This window comes from Acipenser ruthenus, chromosome 17, assembly GCF_902713425.1.
Source record: "Acipenser ruthenus chromosome 17, fAciRut3.2 maternal haplotype, whole genome shotgun sequence".
Taxonomy (NCBI): Eukaryota; Metazoa; Chordata; class Actinopteri; order Acipenseriformes; family Acipenseridae; genus Acipenser; species Acipenser ruthenus.
The window spans coordinates 24,625,064-24,647,894 of NC_081205.1; the positions used below are offsets into that span (position 1 = coordinate 24,625,064).

At 37.1% G+C, this 22,831-nt stretch overlaps 1 protein-coding gene across 4 annotated transcripts in view; it reads right to left on the reverse strand.

The window, feature by feature from the left end:
• The window catches only part of LOC117423232 (inactive N-acetylated-alpha-linked acidic dipeptidase-like protein 2), a 289,018-nt gene that overhangs the window by 20,943 nt on the left and 245,244 nt on the right, over positions 1-22,831 (reverse strand). For all 4 annotated transcript variants that reach the window (XM_058990195.1, XM_034038735.3, XM_058990196.1 and 1 more), the window contains one exon: positions 16,872-16,961. In XM_058990195.1, the coding sequence (XP_058846178.1) occupies positions 16,872-16,961 (90 nt within the window). The remainder of the gene's footprint in view (positions 1-16,871; positions 16,962-22,831) is intronic.

Below are 22,831 nucleotides of genomic sequence, written 5' to 3' on the forward strand. Positions count from 1 at the left end.
TGACTGAGAGCAAACAAACTATTCACATATAGAAACATGTATTGACTACTAGACATTGAAGCATGGAATATAAGTCCTCTGGTGCTAAACACTTTATACATTTTATTGTAACTGACCATATTTCTATTTATCAAAGACAGAATTTAGATGCAAAATGTAATTTTAAAAGTAATAAAATACCCAAATAAATTAATGAAAAGAGTATTCTAAAAGATTTGGATCAAAAGCCACAGCCTGAAGGTGGATACAGTTTATGTCCCTTTAATCCATACTAGAAACTGCAATATAACACAAAACTTGGACCACACTACATAGTTAATAAGGGCTGGCAGTAAACAGCACAAAAACATGTGTCGTTTGTTTCCCTCTGTGCCCCTTGCTGACACTTGTGACCTCCCCTGACTACCCTTGAGCTCAGTGGTAAATCCAGTACAGTTGTGGGATTTAATCTCAACTGACCTGTCACTGACGGAAAAGACATCAAGCAACAGGGCATCTAATTTGCAGAGGCAATGGAAATCTGTGCACATACACTGTAGATGTGCTACTTTGTACTACAATAGTGCAGGCATCTTCTACATAAATTCTCTATCTTGGTTGTTTTGTTGTGCACATGGTTTGATTGTGGGATTCTGCTAAACTTTCCGATGGAAATATGTATATACATGTATATGTTACCAGTGTATATTATCAAGGCATTTATTGAATACATATCTATTATTGTAGGGGATTATTTTGACATACAAAATGCAATAGATTTACAATCGCTTCCAATGTATTCCATATAGCATTCAGAACTGACTGTTTTTGTTTTTAAAACTTTACTACATAAATGTAAACATGAATATTATATAGTATAATAACTGCAATTAGAATAACCATTGCTAAGGGGTCCAGTGTTAAAGGGTTAACGGCTGTCGAAATGAGGAAACAGGAGTACATGATAGGATTTCGTCCACAGTCGCCTATTTAACAACTGTTGCTATTCATAAGAGATAATTCAGATCGGCCGTTAAGCCCCAACGATTCTCGTCTATGAAGGCATGTTTTTAACTAATTGAGAGAATGGTTAACGATTACCTCATTAGCATAAAGTTTTCATCAGTCCTGAGCGTCAAACTGCTATTCATAAGAGTGAACGACAGCAAAAAGCAAAAAAAAAAAAATATCCGTAGCTATGAAGGAAAATATTTAATATAAATATATACTCACACAAAAACATATTCTCTGGGATAATACTTTTGAAACAATGCTGTGAAGCAGAGAGCAAGTGAGAGACTGAGAATAGACAGTTATTTTATTATTCTTATTTATTTGCCGTGATCCGCGGCTGACAGCGGTCCTTCTCTTCTAGTACGAATACTGCCTGTGTGAACCTGTTTATTTTCATGGAGCGTTACACTATACAGTATACCAGTGCTGCTGATGCAGTCCGTGGGAAATTTGAGCTTGCTTGGTATTTTTTTTTTTTTTGCGCACCACAAAACTTTATTAATAACTTTATTATTATTATTATTATTATTATTATTATTATTATTATTATTATTAATAATAATAATAATAATAATAATAATAATAATAATAATAATAATAATAATAATAATAGAGTATTTGGAAGATTAACAATTAAAGTTTTTAGTTAGGCTACTACAGTACAATATCCTGCGTTTTCCAAAAACTTCAATCCATGTATACAGTTGAATCATGTAAATCATGTAATCATGTAAACACAGAAAAGTGATAATTTTATGAACAGCAATATGGACGACTTTCATTAGTTTTAAACTAAATTTGTTTTATTATGGCAGTCGGCAAGTACTTTTATGAATTGAGCCCTAAGTGTGGGGAAAAAAACAAACAAACATTGTAAAGTACAACACCTTAAACATGAATAATAATAATAATTTAACATACAGCAAGATTCCTTCTAATAATAAGTAGGTGATCCATATTGTTCAAAACCAATTTGAAACGCATATGAGCACGGGAACACAAGTCCCTGCCAAAAACAACAAAAAACAGAGCTTCGGTGACATGTGCAGTCACTCCCTAACAGGTGCCTAGTTTGGTACCGATTCTGCGTCTGAAAAACAGACTCTGAATCACAGATACACTGGAGGAAGCTCGCTATTAAAATAAATACATAAACATAGCTGCTTATAAAAATTATATTTCAGATATGCAGCTGAGAACCACAATTTCCGAGTATCCTCCTAACCTAACGTACTGGTACCAGAGGGGAAGGGGTTTGCTGAATGGATTATCCCAGTACCAACCCAGCATGCTGCATGACACATTGCTGACAGACCCCTTAGGAGTTTCATTTCTTTGCCTCATATGTAAGTTCCTAAAAACACAATACATGACACTTCTCTGGCGGCTGCCTATCATCTCTGCTTGATTACCCCTTCTTTGATTTCAGAATTCAAGAAACGTCCCCTAACTGCAGAGGCTTCATCTTGAATTGTGATGGATGAGCCAATCAAGTCTTGCCAGGTTGCTTTTAACTAGCCATGCTGCCAGCCTACTGCAGCTGTGTCATCTTTATTCACAAACAAGCATTCAGGACACCTGCTGGAAACTAGGAATAGTAATAGGCAGCAATCACACATGCACTTTCCTAGCGTGACTGTCACCCTGCACTGTGATTAACCAAGACATTGCCCGGGCTTCAGTATTTCAAACCACCATTTTAATTTCATATTTGAAATGCAGGTTGCATATGTTTCTGAGACTTGGCAAAAAAAATAAAAATAATAATAAAATAAATTATATATATATATATATATATATTTATATATATATATATATATATATATATATATATATATATATATATATATGTATATGTATATATATATATCATTCTGAGTGGTTCACTTCTTGATAGTCTGTTCTATTTGCCAGCCATAGACATATATACAATAACACAGTGTCTTTATGTTAGTAAACAACCGCTCCATCTGCAGTAGTTTTCTATTTAGAACACATAACCTTTGGACTTTTCTACATCCTACTGTGCAATTTTCAATTTGACCTTTTAAAGGCACAAAAGGCCACCATTAGCAGAACTTAAAGTGCAGAGGTGCTTGGACTACTGTGCGTTGAAGAACTATCTCCTGAGTTTTAATCACCTACCATAGGCACATGAAACAAAAGATAGATAGATAGAAAGCAGTATCTGCCCAGCCTGTCTTGGCTTCCCCAAAGCGCCAGTTCTTGTGCAGACAATACAATTCTAAAATTCACATTTTACAAAAGGCACAAAAGGCTGCCAAGGTTTAATCATAAGTTGTGATGGATGAGCCGTGCTGTTGTGACTAGTCGGGAGAGTGTGAGATAGATATATGGACAGGCTATGATCTTTGGACAAATTGCACTCTACCATAATAATGTATGTCAATCAGTTGTGTCAGTATTCATATACAGAGGTGTCAGTTGTATTACCCATGTGATAGAAGCACAAGTCATGGGGCTGTCACAATATGAAAGAATGAACCCATTGGTGTCAGTAAAGATAACCCACTGACTACTCATTGAGACACTTATTAGATTGTGATAAAACACCACATTACACAGGCAGCTGACAATTTAAAATCAAGAGGACCCTTAAAACAATAGCAGGAGAAATAGCTTGTTATCAGCTCCTTTAAAGCAGAGCAAATAAACTACAAATTACATATATATGTATATTGGATGACGACACATAACAATATTGTTTGAGGATTAGTCATTGCATTTGTAAGAGCAATAATGAGCTCTCTGTATCACTGTCATTTGTTCTTCAAATGTGGTTCTTGCTTCACATCTGCAGGACTTAACTGACAATTATTGTGATGTAAATGTATGTTTCTGATTTACCGCAGGGGGAAAAAAAACCAAAAACTGTAAATAAAACATTTGGTAATGTCCTCAGAAAAATCTAATCTTAGTGATCATCCCTCCCAGAGAAATGAACATATTGGTGAGTTTCGCTTGGCAGGCTTGACAAAGAAACTGATCAATGACAATTATGGGAAGTAAGACTGACAGAGCCCTCTGACGTACACTTGTAGTCAGTTCAAATCAGCAAGAAAGACTGGTTTCACCCTTGATTGCACAACCTGTCTTTCAGGAGACATCCAAATGAAATAGCTTTGTCTGTGGTCTACTACAGCAACTGAAGCAAGAGAAAGACACATAATCAAGGGTGAAATGGACCTTTGTTAACTCAATAGGTCAGCACGTTTTAATGACAATGGTCAATAACACACCAGTGTACTCCAAGACTTGCTGCCACTCAAACACCTTGTACAGTCCGTAGAAAGAAGTCCTGTTTGTAGAATGTAGAAAAGACAGTTCAAACTGGATATTAAAAGCAACAGCTTTTCTGGTTATTGTAAATCAAGCTTTAAAATGGGCTTCATGCTGCAGGTTTCTCAAAAGTTGACAATCCCAGCTGAAATGCCCAATTGACAATCACCCTGTTTTAAATCATGCTCAAGTTCTTCCATCCACTGGCCATGTGTATATCATACTCCCTGTAGCATAAAAGTAATCTTTATACTCTCTTTGTATTATTATTATTATTATTATTATTATTATTATTATTATTATTATTATTATTATTATTAGTATTATTAGTATCAGCCTAAAACTATAGGTTACGGATGTAGCCCTGGATCCCTGAAAGAGAAGACGACCACCAACCAACTTTTGGGATATGCCTGCCACAGGTCAGGTATTCACTGAGCATTTCATATCAAAGCTGTTGATAGGCCCCTCCGTAGAGTGACTTCCTCGGTCCTGCCGATGGTGTCTGTCGTGTTTGGGATGTAGCTGGAAGGCATTGAGCCACATTTGGGACGGGCGCATGTGGAGCAACCCTTGTGGGATGGCTGATGAAGCTGCGGCCATCAGACTCAATAGTTTCTGACACAACACTAACTGTACTGTGGATCCCTGTTGAAACAGGGCTAGACAATTCTGAATGGCGGCCACTCTGTCATCCGACAGGTGGGTTTGCATTGTAAGGGAATCCAGCCGGAGACCCAAGTAAAGCGTACTTTGCACTAGTGTTAATTGGCTTTTGACATTGTAAAGGATGAGACCCATTTTCGCCAGATGCTCTGTCACGATCGCCGTGTGGATCACTGCTCTCTCCTGCGACTGGGAGCAAATCAACCAGTTGTCCAGGTAGTTCAACACCCTAATCCCTTGCAGCCGCAAGGGAGCTAGGATGACATGCACGCACTTGGAAAACATGCGGAGGGCTAAGGAGAGGTCGCATGGCAGCACGGAAAACTCAAAAACGCATGCCTGAAAGGCAAAGCGGAGGTATTTCCTGTCCACAGGACGAATAGGGATGTGAAAATATGTGTCTTTTAAGTCCACAGTGGTAAACCAGTCACCTGGCCAGACTGACTGGAGGATGTGGCGATGTGTGACCATCTGGAACCTTCTCTCCTTCAAGAACCCGTTGAGGTGTCTCAGGTCTAGGATGGGGCGAAGGCCCACGTCCTTCTTTGGCATCAGACAATATCTTGAGTAGAACCCCTCTTATTATTATTTATTATTATTATTTATTTCTTAGCAGACGCCCTTATCCAGGGCGACTTACAATCGCAAGCAAATACAAATACATTCAAGTGTTACAATATAAGTCATACAATAAGAACAAGAAATACAATTGCTGAGAGGCGCATTCTACGAGGCTCTGAAGCACCGAATGCACCTAGGGTATCAATGCAAAGGGTGCCTGTGCAACCAAGGAACCAAAGTACCGATGCGCCAAGGCTCTGAAGTACAGAGGGTGTTGAAACACTGGTGCACCGAGGCGCTGAGGCACCGAAGCATCAAGGGCACCGAGGGTATTGATGCAAGGGGTGTATATGCGCCAAAGCGTCTAGGCTCTGGAGCACCAAGGGTGTCGAAGCTCCGAGACAGCTATGCACCGAGGCACCGATGCAGGGAGCAATTAAGGAAGCTGTGTGGTACAGTGGTTAAAGTAATGGGCTTGTAACCAGGAGGTCCCCGGTTCAAATCCCACCTCAGCCAGTGACTCATTGTGTGACCCTGAGCAAGTCACTTAACCTCCTTGTGCACCGTCTTTCGGGTGAGACGCACCTGTAAGTGACTCTGCAGCTGATGCATAGTTCACACACCCTAGTCTCTGTAAGTCGCCTTGGGTAAAGGCGTCTGCTAAATAAACAAATAAAAATGGCGCTGAAGCACCGAGGTGTCGAGCTCTAAGGCACCAAATGCATCAAGTGCACCAAAGGCACCGATGCACCAAGGCGCAGAGGCAGCCGAAGCACAGAGGCACCGATGCTCTGAGGCACCGAGGTCCCGAAGGTACCAAGGGTACTGAAGGCACCAATCACTAGGGTCGTAAGCACCAAGGTTGCTGGGCCGGTGTCTAGTCTGGACTGCGTGTTGTCACACAACCGATGCAGCGCGCAGCTTGCAGTGGTGTGGAGCACTGCCTACAGACAGTATAAGCTTGGCCCGTGAGTAGTCACACAACCAGGGCAGCGCGAAGCTTACAGCAGCATGGAGCGTGGCTACATACTTATACACAAAGAGACAGATAATTGTAATTATTTATAATCTGGATAAAAGTAAAATCCAGCAGTCACATTTTTTGAAAAAACTGATCAACATTATCCAAATAAAAGTAATCTCGATCACAAAATATAGGATTACAAAATCCGGATCACTGTTATCCAGATTAGTTTTGAAAAACTGACCACAGGAGATTTCCAGATCATTTAAGATAATCAAAACTAGCACCAAACAGCATCTTAGTCTCAATTATACCGAATATAGCAAGGCCAAGACCTGAGCTCCTTTATGGACAGATAAAGGAATCAGATTAATCCTACTTCCATTAGGTTCACAATCCACAATGATAAAACAATCTACTAGGAGGAAGTTGCCTCCCTTCTACAGATTTAATGCTAACATAAAGCCTTTGACATGAAGATTCACTTAAGCAATCATCTTACTTCATAGATTAAAGTCTGAATAAGCCAATGATAACACATGGGCTATTGCTTTCAATTAAACAATACTGCCGCCTAAACAGTTTACAATTCACTCAGTAAAACACAGTATAATGCTTATTAGGCAGTGTTTCAAGGAAAACTATCCACTATCCAAAAAACAGTGATGCAGTATAAATTAAATCCTATAATTACATTTTAAATACAGTATTGAAATATACCAAACAAGGGCATCAACTGTGGTGAAGATGTTTTTATCATTTGGTGCAGAGTTCTCATTACATAAATGCAAAAGTTTTTCATTTTTGCGGTAAATTCACAATAATGAAATAGCAATCCTAGGGTTAATCAATATAAAACTATGTGTAAAAAAACAAAATGTGGCATTATGCTTTGTAGTTATTTTCAATTATACTGTTTCCATTAAATATCCAAATAAAAGCCAAGAAAAAAGGATGCCAACTGAGCAAACTCTTATTATTGTTTCGTTCTTGCTTTGTTTGGAGCTCTAATGAAGATTGTGGCATTGGCGGAATACCAATCCCACATCAGCGATTCTTTCTTGATACTTTACAAGAAAAGGACAAGCCAATTAGCGCAGGATATAAAAAGACTGTGAACTTCAGATCACTGAGCTGCTGTCTTACAGGGAACGGCCATCGTTTCACTATGAAAGAGGTCGGGTTAATGAATCCTTTACTGCGGTCAACATTGACTAACTCTCAGGAATGTGTATAAAATAATCCTTCTTTTGATGTTTCCTAACAAATAGAGGCCACTCATTATCAACAAAAAATAACACCAGGGATGGCTGAATGTGTTTAAACTTTCAAGAAGTGTCAAGAGCTTTGAAGGGATATTTCACTTTGCTTGCTGCTTGTCATTATTCATTTGAACCTTATGGCCTGTGCTCTATCAGTTGAATTAAGCACATAAAATGATTTGCTCAAACAAGTTGTTTTTTTATTTTTTTCTCTCTTTTTCGATGATAAAGAAATTCTATTAAGCTTGACAATGGAGCCCTGGTGTTTGTAGTAAATTACTTCTAGTTTGGATGCTGTTGGATTGATAGTTATATGATGTTAACTAAGCCTATATACATGCCAAAAATGTATACAATGAAGCAGACTGGCTGACTCCTGTTCCAAAGGTTGCCTGAATCCCATTTGAAAAATTGATGTGGGGACTAAAGTGAATCCAAGAGCACTCGTGTTGGAAAGGAAAGAGGAGCAGCCAGCAATAAAACTCCTTTAAAGCCCCGGTCACACCTGGAACGATAACGATAATGATAACCATAAATCGTTTATGGAGCGGCCACATCAGAACGAAAAAGGGCTCCGATATATTGTACAGCAAGTTCCAACAACATGAGGGACAGTGATGAGGAACTTTACGAAGGCATAGGAGACAGAGAAGACGATTGTAGGTACAGAGAATACTAGAGTAGGGAGGGGCTAGGGGAATTTCACATGCATGTTGGTATAGTTAAGTGCTGAAAATTACACCGTGGGTATTGCCTCAAGGAAGTATGCACGGTCGCCTTGGATACAACCACTTCCAATTAAAGTAAAACATAAAATATGAACATGGTATGCATCACTGGATTACACCTTACTGAATATGATGCTAGACAATACTCCATAAATTCTGTACATATTTATACTAATGATGATTACACTATGTAACACAATTTTTGTTCCTGGGTAGTAAGTGTTATTTCCTAATTGCTTATGCCTCAAAAGTATAGAGAATGGCTATTATTCCCCACAAACTTTGCTTTTGTGACCAGGACAGTGATATTTTGAAATTTACCTATTTCCAATGAGAAAACGGGCGAATTTGTGTCTTTTCGTTCACATAAAGTCAGAAGAAAACAACATATGAATCCAAATTAACATGTATTTATACTAAAGTAATACAAAAATGACTACAAAAGATTTAGAAGTGAGTAGTTTTTCGAGATTTACGATTATACTGTAAATCACTTTCACGAATCAGCCCCCAAATGTAGTCTCCCATCATGTTCTCACTATACTGTCCTTGGTAGCGGCGTTCAAAGTCCAGTATATCCTGGTGGAAGCGCTCGCCTTGCTCCTCCGAGTACGCTCCCATGTTCTACTTGAATTTATCAAGATGAGCATCAAGGATATGGACTTTGAGGGACATCCTACAGCCCATTGTGCCGTAGTTCTTCACCAGAGTCTCAACCAGCTCCACATAGTTTTCGGCCTTGTGATTGCCCAGGAAGCCCCGAACCACTGCGACAAAGCTGTTCCAAGCCGATTTCTCCTTACTAGTGAGCTTCTTGGGGAATTCATTGCACTCCAGGATCTTCTTTATCTGTGGTCCAACGAAGACACCGGCTTTGACCTTTGCCTCAGACAGCTTAGGGAAGAAGTCTTGAAGGTACTTGAAGGCTGCCGACTCTTTATCTAGAGCTCTGACAAATTGTTTCATAAGGCACAATTTGATGTGCAGTGGTGGCATCAGCACCTTCCGGGGGTCCACCAGTGGCTCCCACTTGACGTTGTTCCTCCCCACAGAGAACTCAGTCCGCTGTGGCCAGTCCCGCCTGTGGTAGTGCGCCTTGGTGTCCCTGCTGTCCCAAAGGCAAAGATAGCAGGAAAACTTGGTAAAACCGCCTTGGAGACCCATCAGGAATGCCACCATTTTGAAGTCTCCTATGACCTTGATGCCATCTCAGAAAAATGCAGATATGTATCCACTTAGGCAGCTGGAACTAAACTGAACTGGTGGGCTTAAGGCCCCTGTATTTATACTACTATTTATATTACTGGAAAGTTCTAGAAAGTTCTAGAAGTTACTCCAAGTTTACTCAGCACTGAATCTATCTGCAATGTTCTGGAAAACAGGTAAATTTCAAAATGTCGCTGTCCTGGTCACAAAAGCAAAGTTTGTGGGGAATAATAGCCATTTTCTATACTTTTGAGGCATAAGCAATTAGGAAATAACACTTACTACCCAGGAACAAAAAAAAAAAAAAATATTTGTTACACAGTGTTTTTATTATTATTTAAAGCAAAAAAAAATGACTGACATGTCTTTATGGAGCATATAGGATCATACATTGTGCTTGTGCTATAATTATACATTAATGGCTGTTCATCAAATAATTTATAACACATAATTTAAAGAAATTGTATACTAGAACCAGTTTTCCGATGTGATGTTCTGCGGTGGAACAGTACAGGGCAGTCTTCTCTGTAATAAATCATTGCAATGCCTGTATTTAATGTTTATCATACTTAAAATAATATTGAGACTTGAGACTTGGCAAGCAGTTAGATACAGTGCTGGAAGCACTGCAGAGTACTGGGATTTCCATGTTCTGTACCATGGTCATGGTAATAATTAAGGAAACATCCTTATTATAAGTAATGTGAATTCACAACAGGCTCAACAAGAATGCCAAACAAAGAGACTGCAGGAGTATCATATACATTTTCTAGCAAGAACATTATTCACTAAACAGGCAGGGTCGGGAATGAAAGCTGAAGATCCAATAGACAAACTTGGAACCAGTTCCACCAGCTGATCATAAACAGACAAATGACATTTCTGATTTATGGGTTCTTCACAAAACAAAACATGTGGACTATTTTTAAACTAAACACACATAACCATAAACTAACAGAGAATTGGCACAGACAAACAGCCCCACATAATGATAAAAGAAATAGCCGAGTCAATGTATTACCATTGAAATCTACTGAATGTGGGCTGGAAGAACACCAATTGATGTCACACTAAATATTTCATATGAATGCATCTTTTTAAACTGTGATATACTGTATACTGTAAGTGTGATTAAAAACAGGCATTATATCAGGCTTTGTAAAGTTGATACATTTAATGTAAAACTGGTTGGTCTCTGAAGAAAATATTGCAGCTTGAATATCTACAGTAGGCCTTCCTATACTCCTAGAGAACAACGGGTCAACTCCAGTCCTTGCTTCCAGTGAGAAGATGGCCATTGCATTTCAATGTACAGGAAGGACAACTTCAATGCATTGTCAACAGGGTGCAGGATCACTATAGGCAGCTACAATTGCACTTAAGTAATGTGCTGAGACTGGAATGACTTTCAATTGCTGTGCAAAATCTGGAGCAAAGCCTGTTCTCTGAATAATTGCCTGTAACTCTCATGAATTTGTGCAGTCTTGGATAGCTGTTAATCAAACACCTACGATGAGCTCTCCATAAAAGTCAATCAGATCCGCTGTTTGGCCAATGTGACTTTCAACAGGGGGGGGCAGTTTTTGAAACCTGCTTGCAATTAATGCATGTCCTTGCTTGTACTGGCAGAGTTAATAGCATCTTGCCTCTGATAACTCAGTTGAAACTGAGATGGTCTTGTTTTCCCAAAAATAGTTTGCTAATGGAATTTACTCTTAGAATTAGTGCTGGGACGAACATCTAATTTTTATGTTGGGATATTCGCTCATAATTTAAATATTCATTCGGATATTCGTTTGTTGCCTTTATTTTACATCAAGACGTTACATTAAAGTTAAAAAAAAATATCCCAGGATTAAAGAATACATTGTGTAGGCCTTACATTACCCCAGTGAATTAACTACAAAACAAAGCATGCCAAATAGCAGTTCAAGTGAATGTTGTTCTGTTAATTTCTGAAACAAATTGTACATAAAGCTGACATTTTACTTTTTTCATTCCTTGACATTGTCATTTCTTCACAGTAAACAGTGGGCATAGACGTTTTCATAAAGTAATAACATGAGGGTTACTTGTGTCTTTTTGTAGCTGAACAAGCAAACGAAAACTGAAACTGAACTTTACACACTTCAAATAAAACAAACGTGGAAACGGCGGTGTAAAAGAAGGGGAAAAAACTCACAGTTTTGGTTCTCGTTTATTACATTCCACGTAACAGAAAGTCACAACAAAAAAATATATAATAAATACAAATCTATATAAAAATCACTACACAACATTTCAAGCAAGTTGGGCACTGTTTAAGCAAGGCATTTCAGAATAACGTGCTTGCCTTTTTTCTGTCCCTTGAGATTCTGACTCACTCTAAAGCAGCACAATGCTTTTTTGACCCAGATGGCTTTCCATACAGATCACTGTGCGTGCGCGCGCTTAATCTGGTTTGTTTACTTTTTGCTGTCTACAATTTTTAGATAGAGGCTCAAGAGCTGCTGTGTTGATCCTGTGTTTGTTTTTATATATTAAATCTCACATATCACACAGAGCTCTTTTTCATTTGCCTTTTTAAAACTGTTGTGCAACTTCTGGTGAGGCGGTAAATAAGTGCAAGGTATTTTTGTAATTTCTATACAAACATCTCATTTTTGTATCTGAATACATGTACAAAAATATTCGAATATTTGTCCCAGCACTACGTACTGTATAAGCAAATATTTTTACTATTAGTTTAACTGCTATTAGTCAAAATCGCTCTCAAATGTAATTGACTGTATTTGTTAAATTTTCTCTTATTTGATCTTGCTCCTATTTACTACTGACTTTCTTGTATCATCATCATCATCATCATCATCATAATAATAATAATAATAATTCACAAAACTCTAAGAAAACTAAGATCCTCAATGTGGATTTATAAAGTTATCAACGATTCTTAAAACTAGAGGAGTTTATAGCTCAAAATAAGCACTAATTTCAAGTGTGGTAGACAGAGGAAGTTAAACCAAAGGTCAGGGATAGTGTTAACAGTAATACGATGGTGAATAATCTGTGTTGTAAGAATAAACAAGAAAAAAAACAAATATGGGGTAAACTATTCACAACCTACACCAGAAGCAATATAAATCTTTACTTCAATATTAGACCTGAAGCCAGTTGGTAGACTTCAGAATGAACAAAAACACACCATTAAGCAATGTACTGTTCCTAGGAGTCATTTTGCAGGCAATTTATACAGTGCTCCCCCTTTATACGATGGTCCTTTATACTGCGGAACAGGTTATAAGGCGGTACGGTCATGGCTCCCATTTGCCCCATAATAACATTACACTAACACTAGTAGGTGTTATAAGGCGGAACACAAATAGCACAGTCTCTTAACTATGGCTCCTGACTACTGCGTTATAAAGGGGAGCACTGTATGTCATTATACATTTTTTTTCCACATAGAACTACACAAACGTATAGACAAAAAACTAGACAAAAAAACCCAATATTTTTATATATATATAATTTGGAGTCTTCAATTTTCCATGTTTCCTGCATGCATATATTAAAACTGTATCAACAGACTGTACAAAAGCACACACACACAGTTGGTTTCGTTAATTAATATTTTCTTGTGAACATTAACTGGTAGGTGCTAGAATGAAATAAATGTGTAACACATAGTATTTAATTACAGAAGGGATCATGCAAATGGTGACTTCATAACAATTCACAGTGCATGTGTTGTTTGCTCTCATTTGTTTGCCAAAATAAATGTTATGCATGTACTATTTGCAGGATCCAAATTGAATGACGAACTGTAAATATGCTTACTGCAATATATACATTAGCTGCTCACATACATACTGTACTATGCAGACTGATTATCACTGTAAGGTGAATTTTCCCCATAGGTTTAAACTTAAATGTAGCTGACTTAAAAGTGTCTTATATATATATAACGGCTGTCGAACGATTAAAAAAATGAATCTCGATTAATCGTGTGATTAAAAAAATTAATTTTTAATTCTAGATTAATCATATTTTTTATTGCATTTTTAAACAACAATAAAATACAACTTTAATTAAAGATATGTTTAGGAAAACAACAAATCCGCCTTTAAATAAACGTTTTGTTTAGAAAGAGTTCATCATGAAGTAAAAACCTCCCAAGAAAGCACCATCCCATCTCTTCTCCAAGTTGCTCTGTATTACATTGTTATGTATAGAAAGATTTTTGCTTAGCTTGGATGTTTTTTTTACCACTTTAAATATATTGGTTTCAGTAGCGATACAGAATACAAGGTATACAGTGCTCAATTTACTTTTGATCACAAATGTTTGCATTTTCAAATTCACTTTATACATGCCAACTGGATTTTGCTTGTATCTCATGTCAACACAGCAGACATCCGTTAATTCGTGCAGAAAGGGATCGAAGTGTGCCAGAATAAGTGGAAAACACAATTCAGTATGCATAACAATATATCCCTGTGCCGACAGACAAAAAAGTTACATTTTTTAAACCAGGGAGCTAGTTTAAAAAAGTCACTGATCACTGGTTTCCATGAGTTAACGAACTCCACTAATCACTGCTGCGTATTTTGATCTAGTACCGGTACAGTACAATACACTATGTTTTAAAAGTAGCCTACTGTAATAAAGTGTGCATAGATCCACTCAACAGGCCGCATGGATTATAGAAACACGCTTTATCAACACATGAAAAACTGAGATTTCTTCTTGCAAAGATACTCCTCCACAATACAAACTGTGCATTTAAACTAGATCTGTAAGGCTTTTAAAAAATAAATAAATAATAAAAGATATGCACTTAAGCACTACATTGGTAAACAAAATAATTATGCCAAAATCCAATAGGCACATGTAACTAATACATAAACACATTCACTTTACTTAATTGCATATGCGGTCTGATAGAAGTGGGCACCCACTTTTTTTTGTGCTTCATTTGCCACTGGACAGTAGTTGACTTTCTACATTTTAACTGGCCTTTGGTCTTCAAAGCTTAAAATATTTCTTAAAATTTAATTTAACATTAAGTACAGAGTAAATATTATAAAAGTACAAATATGTGAACAGATTAATCCAATAAAGGCATTGCATTACTTTTGATCCATTCCAGCTTTTACTATGTACTTGTATACTGTAGCAAGTCCATAATAAAACCTGGGTCTGTTTCCATCAATGTATCATGTGTAGTGTAAACTATTTTATTAAACTAAAAAAGATTGTTTCATTGTAACTTTATCAGTTAAAAATAAATAAATAAATAAAAAAACTTAAAGAAAAGTTAAAAAGAAAAAAACAAGAAAATACAGACGTCTTTTACCAACAATGATCATTTCCCTTAGAAACTAGCAGGCACACAAGAGATGCACAGCCCTCACTCTTTTGTACCTTACACAAGACAATAGGACCTTGAATCATCTTCATTTGTACTGAAATAATTCACAGTACATTCCATTAAGCCTTTCCATTAAGAAGCATGTGTTTAATGTTTTTCTCGCAAATATAACTTTCAATATACTGCAGTACCAAACATGAAGAAAATCACCGGCCTATAACTGTATGCCTCTACATGTATAGTTTTCAGTGTTTATTTATTGTTCAGTATTTTTCTTCATATTGGATATGTTCTAGTTACTATAGAGATTTGTAAACAGTTCTATAGTACACCTCCTTTCATGCAGACTACTGGTTCATGTCACACACAGGCATTTTAAACATACTGCATTTGCTCATCGTCATTTTGACACTTTATTCTATTGGAAAATTGACATTAAGCCTGTAAGGTAAACATAATATTTTGTTCCTAGTTGAAAAAAATAAATCACTAAAAAAGCACATTTATGAAAGCTGTGAAATTTACTTCCCAACATGTACCCTGTTCTTTTAAAACAAAGAGCAGGTTGTGTGAAAAATGAGCTGTCAGTTGAGAGCCTTTAGCCAAGCAATCAGTGTCAGGTAGAGATGGGTAAAATGACTGTTGGCTTTTAATGTCAGGCCCTGGACTACATATCCTGCAGCCTCAATGCATGGACACACAGCCACCATATTCAAGATCGGCATGGAGGGGTGAGGCTGAGGAGCACAAAGGAAGAAGTGTCCAGACCCTTCAGGCACAAACAACTGCATCCAGTGAACAAATTGAGATTCAAGTAACAAGAATACACGTCTGTCAGTTTCTCCAGTGCCACACAGGAAAATCACTTCCCCCGACAGACAGAAGCCTTAGGATTCTGATGTGTTGAAAATACACAGTAGGCCTACTGCTGTCTTTTTTTATTCTCCTTGAAAGAGGCCATTTCCTTTTTTTTTTGCCATTCAAGTTGTCATAAAATATAGGGTTATTGTGACTGCTTTATGGATACTGTTAATGTGAGAACATACAGTACACGGAATGTTTTACACCAACCTTATGTACTGTACATGTTGTGTTTGCAGTCATCTGATATGTGAACACTGAAATGAAGGGAACAATGTAGGTAGGGAAATACTGCCCTATCATTGAAACAATCTGTCTCTCTGTACTTTTTAAAAGTAAAGTTTTGAGGCAGGCAGACTTATACGATCTGAAGCATGTTGCTACAAACATGTGCCCTCGTCCGCCCTCTATGTCACGAAATAACAAGAATTAAGACAAGAACCAGTAATTAAAACATTATGGCATCAGCAATTGGTGGTAGAGAGATTTGACAATGTTTAGCTCATTAAGGTTAGTATTATGGATTTAGCAGGGTGTCTAATTTTCTAGTGTTAATCTTGGTATGTATAGAAGCAGTGCTTGAAAATAAAATCAGTCGCTATGGGTCAATTGCAGCGTACCAGTGATTTAGTTCACATAGTTAAACACCCTTGTTTTTTGTGCAGGATGCTTCACTGCGAATGGTGGTCATCGACAGGTTGCAATAACCACTTACTCTGCGTTAAGTCTTAAAAAAAAGCTACTATTTCGCAGTGGCTATGTGCATTGGATTTAGAAGAATTATACTGATTGGAGTTCAGGCTTTTAATAATGTCATCCCCCTATAAACTGACAACCTCATTCCTAGTCCCAAGTTAAGTGTTTCTAATTAATCAACATACAAATCAAGTCATTGATAGATGCATTAATCGTTTCATGCAGCACTAGTGCTAATCTAATCTGAGATTCAGGCTGTAAATCAGACAGTTGTATCTTCTCACCTTAGCAACAGTCTCATGCACGTTGAAGGAGGGATCCGACGTCTCTGATGAATCGACAGGAAAAAGGGCCTCCGAGAGAAAGCTCTGTTTCTGTCATAAAGAAGAAAGAGAAGCTCTTAAGACCGGCGATTGATTTCCTTCCTTAAAAGATTATTGGATTTGGTTTAAAGACTCAAAGGACTCCAAATTGTTTAAAGGTTTCTGTTGATTGTCCTCAGATTTTCTTCTCCCCCCTGACAGTAGCTGACCTTAGTAACTCTCTGTTAGAATAGCAAAGCTTACCATGACAGTAGAATACCAAATAGGGGGTATTTTCCTGTATCTAATCTGTGCCCCCACTTTCTTTGCTACTATTTTGTCAGCTTTTAATTTTAGCAGAGTACATTTAATTAAGGTTACAGTATGCAATCTTAACATCAATTTCTTTGGGAGCTCATTGGTTGCAGACATGGCTCTTTTAGCCATGGGTGATAGGACCCTGTGACCACCCGAGGCAGAGGAAAGAAATTTAGAAGAGGTTTGTGGCAGACCAAAGGAGTCAGAAAAGTGGCTGTTTAACCAAAAGGATCTCCACTTTTCTCCGGGTTGGGGATGTTACAGCACTGAGGGGCAAAGTGTGGTGGTAATACCTTACAGTATCGTGACATCGCCCACGTTGAGGGGGGTCGGGGATTTACTTTGATGCATAACTGTTGTTACATGTATACTGCATTACCTTTTTATTGTGGTATTTCATTTATCCATTTACTGTATGCTATTATTTCACAGTTTGTATATTGTCTAGCATATACAGTACTGTTTTATGCTGACTAATGTGAACCCCCTCCAAACATGCCCTTAGACAGGTGATATGAAGTATCTGTGTGAAAAGAAAAAAAAAATAATAATAATTTGCACCTGCAGTTCAATAACATCCCTGTTGGCAGTTGCATAAAGCAATAAACGGAGCATATCAAACTCAGTGTTAGATAACTCCTTAACAAAATCCAAACTGAATATTCTAATTAAACTATATATATATATATATATATATATATATATATATATATATATATATATATATATATATATATATACAAGCTAATTTTCACACCACTCATGGTTCGAGTGGCCAGTCCAGCTTTGACCTGTCGGTAGGTAGATATTAGCTTTTATATATATATATATATATATATATATATATATATATATATATATATATATATATATATATATATATATATATATAACTCATATAACTCCTGTGTCAGCCTCTTTGCACTGGCTTCCAATTTAGAATTGATTTTAAACTCTTACTCTTAACATATAAAGCACAACATGGCTTAGCACCAGAGTACCTAAGAGAGATTCTGTCCTATTAGAAACCTCTGCGCACTTTAACGTCGGCTAACGCTGGCCTTTTGTGCCTCCCAATGGTAAAATTGAAAAGGAGAGGAGAAAGTGTGTTTTGTTTTAATGCTCCCAAGCAGTGGAACTCTTTGCCTTCCTCTATTAGAGATTCTGCTTCGGTCAGCATTTTTAAATCAAGATTAAAGACTCATTTTTATAGATCAGCTTTTTTAACCAAAGCTAGATATAAAGTTTCTGTTATCTATTTTTATCTGCTAACTTTGTATTTTATTTGTTATTCTTATTTATTTTATTTTTGTCCTATCTAGATATTTGCTATTTATTGTTATTCTTATTATCATTGTATTTTGTTAATTCTGTTCTGTCTTGTTTCTTGATCATGATACATACTGTCTGTAAAGCGCTTTGAGATACCATGGTATGATATATATATATATATATATATATATATATATATATATATATATATATATATATATATATATATTGTAACAGGTCAGGGAGGGGGTTAAAATCCTTCCAAACAAATGTGCAAATGTGTGTTATTGTTAATTGTTTTATTGTTTTGGTAGTTGGCCCTGCCAATTGTAAATTGCCAGCTGCCTATACCTGGTTCTGTGGGGAATATAAACCCCACAGCCAAATCATTCGGGACTGCTGAGGAGAAGGAAGCAGGAAGGTGTGTGCCCTGTTTCTGAGCAGTCAGTGTGAGTACGGTGTGTAAACTGTGTTTATGTCTACCGGTAAACAGCTTAGCTTTCCGGTGTGTTAGTTAGGGTGATCGACTGTTTAGTTAGTGCTCCATTTATTTTTCTATTATTAAAAGTGAGCGTCAGCGCTAAACTTTCAATTCGGATCTAAGTTTTTAAAAGGGCAAACGAACGAGTGGAGAGCAGCTTTGTTACAATATTTAGGGGGCATTCAAGACTGCTCAAGCACAGATATTTTTTATAGGAGTCAACTGTTGCATATTCTGATTTTGTTGATGTGTGGTTTTGTAGATCCCCTCAAGGGTAAGGGGAAAAAAAGAACTGGCACATGAAATAAAAAACCCCATAGCCAAGAGCACTGTGTGCTGGAAAAACCATTGCTACACCACAACAATGTCTCTTAAAGTGAGAAAACTACACCTAAAACTGTGGAGCACCGCATGTATGAAGCCCTCACGCTGTTAAGATGAAACATAATTGCACATCACCACAGCGGAGTAACTGTCTCTTATTTATCACTTTTTTTTATGAATATTCATTTCTAATTAGAACAAATGATCAGAAGACAGTGGAGAGTGGAAGCAGTTAGCAAAAAATATTATGAGTGAAACTGGAACAGCTGTTGCTGCAGGCAGCTATCACTAATTTAATCAGACAGGGTGCTGAAGATACGAACCTTGTAACACAAGTGAAATAAGTACTTCACAATAGTAAAGAAATACATATGGATTTAATTATCAATTGACAAAAGAAATACGTTTTTTAATCTGCCACATCAGCGTTTCATAGAAAACCCTAATATTACCCTCACTCTGTCATTCTATGTTGATCTGCCATTACACTGACAGCCACTGAGCTTTTACTTCTGTGTACATTTCCACCAGACAGACATAACGATAGTAGTGAGTTACATATTTAAAGTGTTGTAAAAATGTGTTTCAAACTGCAACAAGACTTAGTTAATCAGGTCCAATTTGATAACGTGATCAATTACTGAACACAAAAAAAACCCCAACATATTCCTGTATGTACTTTTTGTAACATCTTTGAGATGGGGCAAGTATTTCCTGTGTTAATGTACTGTACAAGCACAGATAAGCAGTCTTGTGGTTAAATTACTCCCCATTAAACAGGTCTGCAGAAACAAGTCTGAATTTTTGTCATTGCCATAGACTTTAAATAAGTGATTACTCCCTTTGGGACCATTTTAGTCTGAAATTGAGCATTGGACATGATGTTTTTTCTTTTCACTTGTAGATATTTAAAAAAAATTATTTCAATACACATCACATACATAAGGTTTAAAACATAGTGTTAACACAGCAGTGTGAAAATCTGGAAGCGTTTACATTAAAAAAGGTAATAACAGCATATTACAATAGGTGTGTCAGTGTGTATTTAGTATTGCCTTGTTTGTTTGTTCCTGTTTCTGCTTGTTTATTAAAAGTGTGCGTACACTCCTAACTGCAGCTTTCCCGACTGAGTCTCCTTTCTGATGCTATCCTGCTACAGGCCGATTCATACAAGTACAATTTCCGATGAAAAAGTAATATCATCAGTATATAAGCAGGTTTTATGGTTTATTCCCTTGGTGCTGCAAATATATTCAAGTTCAGCAGATTAGTTAAGCAGCAGAGGTGTAGCAGAAGGTAAGTGGGCACTTTACTTGATATTCAAAAGAGAACAGACATAATTGTACTGCATTCATTATTTGCCCTTACTGAATAAGCAAGTACATGATAAGTCTGTTTCATCAAAGGATGTTTTCCCAGCTGGGAAGAAATCAGCAACTTGCTTGCAATCATTGACACTCTCGTTGATTCAAATGAATCTGCATGAAACCAAAAAGGAATGCATGATTTCATCCACAGAAATCAAGGGGAAAAACTAAGGGGAAGGTCACATGGCCTGACCATTAGGGTAAAGCTGGAGTGAAGCAACTTTTTCTGTCTGCATATTTCAAATTGATGTACAAAATTTAAGCGCAGTTAATTATTTAATATATTTATTGTAGTTTGGTTGATTTTTATTTGATATTTTCTAATTCTGTTTTCATAGCTTTATATCTAATGTACACTTCTCACCCGTAGAAGAGACCAGTGCTGTGCCTACTATGTTTATACCAACACAATCATATAAGAACATAAGAAAGTTTACAAACGAGAGGAGGCCATTCAGCCCATCTTGCTCGTTTGGTTGTTAGTAGCTTATTGATCCCAGAATCTCATCAAGCAGCTTCTTGAAGGATCCCAGGGTGTCAGCTTCAACAACATTACTGGGGAGTTGGTTCCAGACCCTCACAATTCTCTGTGTAAAAAAGTGCCTTCTATTTTCTATTCTGAATGCCCCTTATCTAATCTCCATTTGTGACCCCTGGTCCTTGTTTCTTTTTTCAGGTCAAAGTAGTCCCCTGGGTTGACATTGTCTATACCTTTTAGGATTATGAATGTTTGAATCAGATCGCTGCGTAGTCTTCTTTGTTCAAGACTGAATAGATTCAATTCTTTTAGCCTGTCTGCATACGACATGCCTTTTAAACCCGGGATAATTCTGGTTGCTCTTCTTTGCACTCTTTCTAGAGCAGCAATATCCTTTTTGTAACGAGGTGACCAGAACTGAACACAATATTCTAGGTGAGGTCTTACTAATGCATTGTAGAGTTTTAACATTACTTCCCTTGATTTAAATTCAGCACTTCTCACAATATATCCGAGCATCTTGTTAGCCTTTTTTATAGCTTCTCCACATTGTCTAGATGAAGACATTTCTGAGTCAACATAAACTCCTAGGTCTTTTTCATAGTTCCCTTCTTCAATTTCACTATCTCCCATATGATATTTATAATGCACATTTTTATTGCCCGCATGCAATACATTACACTTTTCTCTATTAAATTTCATTTGCCATGTGTCTGCCCAATTCTGAATGCTGTCTAGATCATTTTGAATGACCTTTGCTGCTTCAACAGTGTTTGCCACTCCTCCTATTTTTGTGTCGTCTGCAAATTTAACGAGTTTGCTTACTATACCAGAATCTAAATCATTAATGTAGATTAGGAACAGCAGAGGACCTAATACTGATCCCTGTGGTACACCACTGGTTACCTCACTCCATTTTGAGGTTTCTCCTCTAATCAGTACTTTCTGTTTTCTACCTGTTAACCACTCCCTAATCCATGTGCATGCATTTCCTTGAATCCCTACTGCGTTCAGTTTGAGAACTAATCCTTGTCAAAAGCTTTCTGGAAATCTAAATAGACCATGTCGTATGCTTTGCAGTTATCCATTTTCAATGTTGCATCCTCAAAAAAGTCAAGTAGGTTGGTTAGACACGATCTCCCTTTCCTAAAACCATGCTGGCTGTCTCCCAGGATATTGTTACCATATAGGTAATTTTCAATGTTGGATCTTATTATAGTTTCCATAAGTTTACATATAATAGAAGTCAGGCTTATTGGTCTGTAGTTACCTGGTTCGGTTTTGTCTCCCTTTTTGTGGATCGGTATTACGTTTGCTATTTTCCAGTCTGTCGGTACAACCCCTGTGTCAAGAGACTGTTGCATGATCTTGGTTAGCGGTTTGTAAATAACTTCTTTTATTTCTTTGAGTACTATTGGGAGGATCTCATCTGGCCCAGGGGATTTGTTTATTTTAAGAGCTCCTAGTCCCTTTAACACTTCTGCCTCTGTTATGCTAAAGTTATTTAAAATTGGATAGGAACAGGTTGACATGTCAGGCATGTTGTCTGTGTCCTCCTTTGTAAAAATCTGTGAAAAGTAATCATTTAATATATTTGCTATTTTTTTTTTTCATCTATGATTTTGCCATTTGTGTCTCTTAGACATTTAACCTCCTCTTTGAATGTTCTCTTGCTGTTATAATATTGGAAAATTATTTTGGA